General features: G+C 47.1%; 1 protein-coding gene across 1 annotated transcript; it reads right to left on the reverse strand.

Annotated features, from left to right (window-relative positions):
- Positions 1-1,924: 1,924 nt before the first annotated feature.
- On the reverse strand, positions 1,925-10,435 carry LOC112467834 (UNC93-like protein). Its single transcript, XM_025036692.1, has 8 exons — positions 9,485-10,435; positions 5,509-5,830; positions 4,758-5,182; positions 4,353-4,561; positions 3,665-4,056; positions 3,208-3,340; positions 2,764-2,901; positions 1,925-2,232 (listed from the first exon to the last, which is right to left on the reverse strand). The coding sequence occupies exons 2-8, from the start codon at positions 5,701-5,703 to the stop codon at positions 2,012-2,014; spliced, it is 1,713 nt and encodes a 570-aa protein (XP_024892460.1). The 5' UTR covers positions 5,704-5,830; positions 9,485-10,435; the 3' UTR covers positions 1,925-2,011.
- Positions 10,436-10,461: the final 26 nt, after the last annotated feature.

Raw genomic sequence — 10,461 nt, forward strand, 5'->3', positions numbered from 1 at the left:
TCGTTCTAATTTAACATTCGACTCGCCTACACTTGTAACATTAAACGAGATAACACTTATTAATCTCCCTTAAACTTTACGATTACAATTTCGCATTACTTAGCTCTTAAGATCCGTAACAAAAACGTCAACTGACGGTCTGCGAACCGGGCGACGATTGCCGCTAACGCAATCCGGAAGGATGTCCTAAACGTCTAAATGCCTCGTAAACGGGCGATCGTATTTCCGCGACTCGCGCGAATGGCCGCACCACCCCCTTTCTCATCTACAGAATATTAGCGGAAGTCGCCTTTGTTGAAAGTCTGATATTCGGGAGGATATCCCCCTCGTCGCCCGCGATTCTCATCGACGAAAATTATCGTCATAAAAAATCTTACTCGAGTTTACCGTGATGTTTAAATTGTTAAAGGCGCTTACAGTTATCGCTAGACTCGGCCCTAGGCGTCGATTTCTCTTCAATCTTGACGCCGATCGCGGGCTCAGCTCCGACGCTCGCATAATTTCGAGGGTGATCAGTATACAAAAGGATAGGGAGTCGTTTCACTCAAAAAATCGATGAGCCCGTAAGACTCGCACACGAGCATCTACGATAGATAGGGAGGTTTGTGTACGTGTGGGTACGTGTATATATATATATATTAATTTATATCGGGAGTCCCACGCGGGACGACTATACCTTGTTGTAGCTTGGCTTGAAAGACATCAGGTACATCTCGACGTTTCGTTACGTCAAACGGTGATTCGCTCGAGTGATACAAAACGGTACGCTCGATATTAGAATACGATATATATGTAGATATTACATACACGTGTGTACGTGTATGCGCGTGTCGTTTCCCCGCTATTCAGTCGTGTGCATCGATCGCACCGTAGCGAGAAAGCGTATTTGTGTACATATACATATGATATATATACATATATATGTACATACACATGTAGTGTCTGTATACACAGCCGTTCCATCCAGCGTTGGAAGAGCGATCCTCGCATTAATCGCAGCTCGAACGCGCCTGGAGAGAGAGAGCTTTAAAGCGCCCATCGATCGTCCCCGTCCTCGCTCCAAATTCGCACGAGAGCGAGAGAGAGACGGAGAGACACGGAGCACAGAACTCTCTCCCGAGAGCCGAGTGCTAAATAGGACACTGCAATAACTCGCAATGCTCCGCGCTCACACAAGACACGCTGGATACTGCGTCGAGGTTGCACGCTGGATTACCCGCTCTCGCGACTAACTCGAATCCTTAGTCGCAAGTTCGAGAGAGGAGTCTCTCTCTCTCTCTCTCTCTCTTTCTCTTCTTCATCTTTTTCTTCTCCTGTGTCAAGACTGTAAAAAGAGTACACGATTTCGTTCTTTGAGTTTTATAGAGCTCCGCTTTTGAGGCGGAGAGAGAAAGAGAGATGTAATCCGTTATCCATGAGCGCATCGCATTGGAACGTTGCACTCGCAGCTACCATACAGTCGGGTCATGGTAGCACACTCTCGTTTCGTCTATCGAATGACACGAGGACGCTTAGGGAGCAGCGCGTTCGCGAAGGGACGCCTTCCTCACGAGAGCGTGAAGATCGAGGAACGGTCCTTTGAACCGTCCGCGGTCTCGATGGCGCTTCTGCGACGCTCAGGAGGTTCCGCGATCAGCAGCACCGGGTTCTGCGGCGGAATAATATTTTCGTCATCGTCGGGCAGGCCGTAATCGGTGCGGCAGGCGAACGCGACGCTGTTCGCCCTGCGTCGCGGCTTGACCTTTAACGTCGCGCCGCTGGTCTGCGTCTGATGCTGATGTTGCTGATGATGCTGCTGCTGCTGTTGCGGTTGCTGCTGTTGCTGCTGCTGCGATTCCTGTGTCGTCAGGCCGCTGCTCCTGCGGCTACCGCGTCTCGGTATCCCGGTCCACGATTTCGTCGTGGTGCCGGATGGAACGGCTCGTTCTCAGTCCCCCCGGTGTCTAATCTCAGTCGTCGTCGCCGTCTCGACGCTGGTGGACCCGCGCTCACTCGCGGTCGAGTCGCCTGGTCATAAGGGCGCCAACGTCTTGCCACGGCGGGCGATACGACTCTCCAGCCACAAGTACGGCACAACCGCGAGCACCAGGGTCACGGCGAGGCCCAACACGCGATAACGGGTGCACACCGCGCCGTGCAAGCTGAGCGCGAAGGTCAAGCCGAGCCAACGCCAGAAGAGCGATGTCGCCAGCGGCCCTTGCCACGCGTTTGGATACAGGCCTATCACCAGCGCTGAAAAAGTCAAAGATTGAAAAGTCTCTCCTTTGGTTCTCCCCTTCCCCCCTCCCCCTCGCATTATCTTGAAAGAATTGCCGTTTTTACGCAATAAATGTCTTATTCCTTCGCTACTCGCTACTCGTTCCATCAAGATACATTTTTAAGAGAACGATACATTAAGATATGCTATTTTTGGTACACTGTTTCTCTTCACGCTTTTTCTTCTCGCGGATACAAAGACGATATCTCGCCTTTGTATCTTTTGTCCCGTTTTGCTTGTTTGTTGCTCTAGAGTCTAGCACGATTTCGCAATCGGTGTGTGCGCAATTGGCGAACGGCGGCGCCCGGGCGCCCGCGTTCTGACGAAACGCAGATGCGCGCCGACAAAGCGAAGATCGCTTCTGAAACTTTTAGTTCGGTTTAATCGCAACGTTCGTAGTTTCCGCGAACCATCGACTGTGACTTGCACAAGCTGTCCTCGCTCAAAACCGCTTTATTGCCGCCTGATATGTCCGCGTGCCACAGAAATTAAACAGATATACGTACTGTATATTAGAGTTTCCCAGATGGAGTTACAAACTCCCCAGGCGGCTGATATGACGTGGAAGAGAGCCGGATCGTCTCCCGTCGGTCTCCAGGTTACCAGAACGAGCAGAAGACAGGCGTGGAAAGCGAAACCCACGACTAGAATGGAGAACGGAGTCTGTTCTATCTCTGATTCGCGATTAACACATTCGAATTAACATAGTCGGACCAGAATTATCTTCATGTTATGTCTACATTTAATTGTAAATTGACTTAATTTTTATTTTTTTACTTCTTGCTGTATGAAATTGTTACACTTGTCTGATTCATCTATCCGTCTGACATCTTGATTTATCTTTGATTCTGCATTCTAAAGTATCATTCGTTATTTCATATATCCGTATATGCTTATTTGGGTCCGACTGTGTGCTGGTTATTGAATTTGATGCGTTCGAAATCACTTACCCACGACAAAGTACCTTTTAATGTGCCTGAGCAACATCGAGAGCGTCGCGGCGGCCAGAGCTTGTAATAAAGCCAAGCTCAGAAAGCTTAAGGTCACCGTACCGACGCCGCCTAAAGCGCACACCACGTATGCCTGTACAAAACATGATCTTCATAGCCATTTGTAATTATTCGTCGGTCCAATATGAGAAAATTTTAAGTCAGTCGTCACGTGTTTATGAAATATTTTTTCAAACGATATATCGGCGAAATTATGCAAGATTTTGTTGATGTCTCGAAGAAAGAAAATAAAGAGTATCTTTTGACCTCCGAATATAAAATATAAAATTACTTCATAATTGATAATTTCCTTGAATTAGGATTAAATTAAATCTCGAGACGATCAATTATGATATTTATCATAAACAATTATTAAATAAAATAAATGCGAATTTTTTAATCAATTTGTCTCATTTACCTCCATAAAATCAGCGTAAATGAAGCCCTGTTCCAAACCGATGAAGAGCGTGAGCGGCGCCGCGAGCTGAAGCTTCGGGTCTTGAAACGCACATTTCACAGACTTGAGGATGTCCTTTACGCTGGCGCGGTCGTGGTTGGCCTGAGGTTCCTGCACCCTGGAGTCGAGAAACGCGCAGGATATGCCTAGACCGAGCACCGCCAGGCCGAGCCAAATGCTGACGAGGACCCTCGACGTGCCCGGCGTGATCGTCGGCACGTAGAGCGATTCGTTGTAAAAGTACATGTCCTCCGAACAGTATTCGGCTCCGCAAACGTCGCTGTTCATTACACTAGAGTCACTAGACGGTGTCAGGTCCGTTAGCCTGACGAGGATCGCGGCGATGAGGCAACCTGGGACCATAGAGAAACGATTAAAGAACTGAATATATATGTATTAAAAATAAGACATAATTACGTAAAAGTAATTAAGTATATCAGTATGTGCATTAATTATTACATGTATAAATATAGGAAGAATTAGAAATTAAATATTTGAGTACACACACAAGTATAATAGTCGAGTTACAATATACATTAATCAAGTAGAGATACTCGAAATAGAAATCATTACGGAGGTAACTTTGAATTTTTGAAAATTATATACAATGTCACAAATAAGATCGAAAAAAATAATGGCTGCAATGTACCGATTGCGAGACCGATATCCTCGGCCAGCTTGATTCCCCGGTTGAGCCTTCTCAGCAGGCATTCGCGCCGCGTCTCGTCGGGGTCCTCTGGACCATCGACGCAGACCAGCGCCAGGCTGGTCGCGGACACGTTGATGTGCGATGTCCTCGCCAGGAAACTCGGACTGGCGCAACAACCTAACATCACGTAGCTGGGCACGAGTATGTACCTGGCGATGTGGAAGAAAAAACGCCGCGTGTATAGGTATATGTATTTTTTTAAGATATTCGCTATCGTCCGTTAGCACCCGAGCTTGTGCTTTCATCTCTCTCATCAAACTGGGGTATTAACCAGATGATCAGTGCGACAAATGCGATCGTTCATAAATTAAAAAGTCAGAATTCGAAACGTAGCGGCTATCGTACCATTTGGGATACAGATGCACGCCGACGAAGATAGCAGTGACCACGTGGCTCGCGGTGATCGCGAGATTCGTGCCGAGCCGTTGCACGACGATGGGCGCGAAGCAGCTGGTGGCGGCTGCCATCATATAGAGATAGGCGAGGAGGACCGGGCCCATACGGGGCTCGAACGCGCCCAAACCCGCCTGCAGCGGAAAAATAGGCAGGGTGGCGGCCGAGCAGCTCGCGTGGCCAAGCAGAAGGGCCGCGATGTGACGCAGCACGACCCGGCGTGGCGGCCTGGGTCCAGACGGGGCCGCGCGGACCGCCGCGATCAGCCGGCGCACCGACGACGCGCCCGCCGACGAGTTCATGGAGTCGCGACGCCTCCACGACAGCGCCGAGGTGCGCGTCGACCGGCAAGAGATCGGCGAATACGCCGCCATGTGCTGCAAAAGTGAAATAATTGAATAAAAAGGTGAGTAATATATGCGTGCGCGACTTTTTTCCTCGACGTGTTCTCCAAGTCTAGACTCTTCGGGTCTAAGTTTAAATCCAGCTCTATATAGGATCTAAATCTCGTTGAATAATGTCAAATCAAATTCTTTAAATCAAAGTCCAGGTTTGATCTTCGATTCCTAATAAACGCTGGATTTTCAAGTAATTTCAGCTATATAATATATCGAATATTCATGAAAATTATACGATTTCATAAAGATATCGGTCGATTTAAGCTAGATCTTTCGAAATCTCAACAGCCGATGTGCTGTCGTACCTCCAACATGGCATCGTTGTCGCTCAGGATAGAATGATGATGCCCGCTACTTCTCGCGCGTTTATGCGTGTGCGCCAGCGGCGGTGGTTGCGCCGGCAATCGTTTCGGGCCGAGACCGCCGATCGGGGCCGGTTTGTACACCGGACTCCCCAGCTTGTCCTTGGACAGCTCGTGAAGATTCGGCAAGGAACCCATCGTTGTCAACCCGCCGCCGTTCTGTCGCTTCGCGATTACTCGTGTGATGCCTCCTCACGCCTCGATCTCATTACGATCGAGTAGCCACCGTCGCGATTGACGTTTTCTTCATCCACGAGTTGGTCACCTAAATGGAAAGAAACGAACTTTTCGTACCAAGCGCAACAATGCTGATCTACTTTCATATGGATCAGATGTTTTTATACGTTGTTCAAGATTCAAACGGAATATAGGAGCTAAAGAGTTTCGTGATGAGATTTTCTGCAAACTTGGCGTATGCTGAGATCAACTTTGTTTACTCTGAAAGAGTAATTCGATACACGCGAAACTGGATACATTTTGAGATACACGATCTGGAACCATTAAAATGACAATTATCCATTCTCGTAGCGATGTCTCCTTCGAACGTCAGATAAGGAGTCGCTTAACGTCAAATAAGGAAGTTAGCCATACGAGATTCTCGCACGCCTTGCATAATTCAATCGAATGATACTCGTTACTCGCGCTAATTACAAGACGGAGGAAAAAAAGAAAGGAAAAAAATACAAAAAAAAACGGAGGAATAAAAATCGTAGCGGTCACCCGCGCAGCCTTGAACGAGAACTTGCTGAGCGAGCTAGCTAGATCGGCGTAAACGCTGTAAATAAATGAGACGTGCGGGCGCGGCCTTTGTCGAACGGTTCCGTCCAATCGCGGTGATCGACGATCGGCGAACGGCGATCGGCGATCGACAGTTAAAACCGGAAATTCAGACGAATGTAAATTTCCGCGCCAAACGGGTCCGCGATCGCGTCATTCGCGTTTTTTAATTAGCTTCGACGGAAAAGGGAGGCTGACGGGGAGAGAGAAGGGAAGAGAGAAAAAAAGAGGAACAGAATACGAGAACGTGATCGCCACGCTCGCCGCAAATGCGCCGATTGTTATCTACTTACGCAACGCGAGCCTGTAACACATGCAAGTACCTGCTTTACGTACGGAGCGCACACCTCCCCTTGGCACCACGCGCGGTCCACGTTATCGGACGATCGGTGACTAGAAACGATCGGATTTACTTCTCGCTTCTGTTCGTGTTTTAATTTGTATCTGTCAGATCTCCGGATTTGTCTCGCGTTTGGCTAATATAATGACCAAGTCATTATATATGACCATATAATGACTGAAAAATTTTAGATAAAAATTTAGATGAAAAATCGAAACAATTTTCCAGCTACTGCACATAAAGAAACGGAATTTAATAACTACGAATTAGAGTAGCTTCGAAGCGAAGCAATTAGCCTCGCCTGTTCTCCGTTTTATTTCCGTGTTAAATGTCACGAGGCGATTCGATTCCCGAGTCCGTTTAAAAATTCTTCGACTCGCGATGTGGCATTCTGTTAAATTCGTAGTGTCAAATTGAGTCATTTTTAACCCTTCCTATAGGGTCGCCATTCCTACTCAACTCAATATGTCGTTAATTTAATTGAAACAATGTTAGCTTGACTAAACTAAAAATGACTCTCTTAAGGTAGTCAAATGCCTCGTCATCTGATTAGTGACGCGCATGAATGGATTAACGAGATTCCAACTGTATCCCTATCTACTATCTAGCGAAACCACTCCCAAGGGAACGGACTTGGAAAAATTAACGGGGAAAAAAGACCCTGTTGAGCTTGACTCTAGTCTGGCACAGTGAAGTTAAAATAATACTGTTTTGTATTAAAATAGTAAATTTCGACACACATAGTAGATGATCACAAATAACAAAATGTTATTTAACTCAACGTATTAATTTAAATTTCATATTTTATTAGTATTAAACAGTTCATCAACAGAACTTTGTTCCGCGTGAACTGTACACGTGAGAATTGTACCCACAAGTGCTTCTTTCGGACACTGAGAAAAAAAAATCGTAGATTCAAAGAAATATTACTTGATTCAACTAAATGCAGCGGTCACGGGCTGTCAAGCTAACATTTGTTAATTCAAAAAATATTATATTTAAATAGATTCAGATTTTCTTGATATTACTCACGTATATTTGATTTAAATATATTAATATTTGCATTAAACAAATCACTACAACTAAACGAGTTTAGTCAAATTTACAACATTTTTTTCTCAGTGGAGAGCAAAGCGTTTGAGTGAACAGAAAAAGGAAGTGTTAAATCAAGACTTGTACATATACTCGTATATATGCAAGAATCTATAATCTTGAAATGAGATCTGCGCATGTATTGTGTTAGTTAAACGAAGAAAACTTGTTTTTAAATGAAATTATTATATAAAAAAAAGTAGAAATTCTTATAAGAAGATTATAGATTTTTGCGCATATTCGAGTACATAAGTCTTGATTTGACACTTCTTTTTGTTCTTTGTGGGCATTTGTCGAGGGTGAGATCGTCGAGGAATTTTCGGCTACTGACAGAAAGTTTCGGAGAGTAATCTAAGGTAGGTTTGAAAGTGATTTGGCTGACTCGGCGATTCGAACGATTCACAGCCGACTCTTCGCACGTTTCTCGATCATGGATCTTACTCGCGTTCAATCTTGTCGGTCTTCCGTTATTTCGACGCGCGAGCCGCACGCGATGGAAGTCCGACGTGTGGAAATCTACCGAAAAAAAAAAAAAAATCCGCAGCTATTATAGGTGGGTGCAGCCGGTAGACCGAAGGTGAACTAGTTTTCGCACGTAAAACTGTACTCCCAGCGACATACGACTCACGTTTTCGCAGAGTCCGCGGCAAATCTAAATAAGGAAATCCAGGAGAGGAAGGAAAAAAGAAAATGTGGTGTAAATTAACAAACTGGTCTCTCCGTTATAAAAAGAAACTAATAAAAAGATTATTATTTAAACTTGAAAAATACGAAAAAGATGACCGAGATCGATGACGAAGACGAGGAGAATCGCGCGAGTTCCTCCCGGAAGAAAGGGGGGCCCTGATAGATCGCAGTTCCGGCTGTTCCCGCCACCGGGTGCCCTGAAAATCCGACGGCCGTGCAGCGTAGCTGCATTCTGCGCGCGGTATTCGCTACGTGGATGCTGAATGTATCTCGCGGCGTTGCAACGACGTGCGTCACAGGGGAAAATGCGGCCGATGCGACACGGTGCTGAATCGATATTTCGTTTTTCAGCACTGTCCGCGCTCCTGACCTTGGTTATTATTCTCGCGTCGGCCCACGTAACGTTAAAGCTGCCGATAATTACGTGGGTTTGCGTCGCCGGGCTCGGGTAAGAGGCACACGACGATTGAGAATGATAAAAAATGCTGCAAACTTATTACCCGACGAAGGCCCAGGGAGATTCGACAGCCAATGGGAGAATTGGACGATAAAATTTCATTTCTGAACTAAATTGTTGTCGATTAAATTTTTTCCCCGTAGGAAATAACTGCGAGGTTTATGATCGGATCGAGAGATGACTCTGAAAAATACTGATATAATTTTACGTTCCTCCGTATTTCGTTGTCTTTCAACCGGAAATTGATGATTTCATCACGGAGTGACCTGATCGAAGAGAATAGAGTCGTGCGCAAAGCGGGCTTTATTTTTCACGCTACGTTACGCACGACGGTAATAACTGTCGGTGAGCGAAGCCGAAGACAACGGAGCGAGGAGCGACACAGCGGTTTATCGTAACACGTACGGCCGAGTACCGTATACCGAGTATATTTAGACGGAGAACATTTCAGACGGAGAAGCAGTTTTGAATCTTCTTCGAGGAATCGAAGGGACGTATAGGCAGTAACCAGTAACGATATGGGAAGAAGATCGCGAGCTTGATGCGAGGGAAGGAACGGAGCTTACGTTTTCGCGTTGCTCGGTCGGACAATCGCCATGGTCCCCCGCCGACTAGGAGCTGCCGAAACTCAGCCAGTTGTTCCGCAGTGGGTCGTCACGGGGCATGATCCCCCCTCGTGAAACCAAAATTGTCGCTCTCATCCCGTGCGGCAGCGACAAGCCTCCTCATCGGCGTTCGAGACCCAAACGACGCAAAATCGCTTTACGTTAAATCCGCGGCACTCGCGGCACTCGCGAGATCTGAGCGTCGCGTCGGGGACTCCTCGTCGCAGCTATTCGCATCCCGAAGTTCGACGTTTAGAGATCACCCTTTGAGATTTGATGAGAGCGAAGCTTTGACGCATTCGATGTAAAGATGACGGTCGCTCGCGAACAAATCTGCACGAATCTGGCGCACCTGCGAAACTGGGGGGCGACGTAACGACGAAATCGAGACGAGGGTTGACGCGTCGCGAGCCGATCGTCATGAATTACGCACGAGTACCACTGTCATACGGTCACTCTGGGGGTGTATTGTTATTAACACGCGAAACATCGACACGAATCGCATTAAATACGAAATACCCGAAGGACGCGTCCGAACACTCTGTCATACGTGCGCGCGAGATTTCCGTTCCAGCGGATTTAACTCTGATATGCTCCTCTTTGTATCCACGAGACGAGAGATGTCAGAATCCACGCAGAAATGTCAGAATCCCGGTATCCCCTCGGGAGACGTAAACACGGGATGAGTCTGCGGAATTCTGATCTCTTCTGAAGTAACAAACGAGTCCTCTCGCTTTCGTTTTCGAAGACGCTTTCGAAATACAGACGTATACGCGAGCGGGCCGCGAACGCGAGATCGCGATCGACGGCAACCCGGGATACCGATCCGCGACAGGATCCAGATCCTGGGCCGACGAAGGGACGACTCGGAGCGGAGCGGCTCGCCTCTCGGTGTCCGCAATTCGGTGTCGCTCGGTTCTGCTCGAGCCAGCTCGGCT

Source organism: Temnothorax curvispinosus, unplaced genomic scaffold (genome assembly GCF_003070985.1).
Source record: "Temnothorax curvispinosus isolate PA1 unplaced genomic scaffold, ASM307098v1 QBEX01017816.1, whole genome shotgun sequence".
Classification (NCBI taxonomy): Eukaryota; Metazoa; Arthropoda; class Insecta; order Hymenoptera; family Formicidae; genus Temnothorax; species Temnothorax curvispinosus.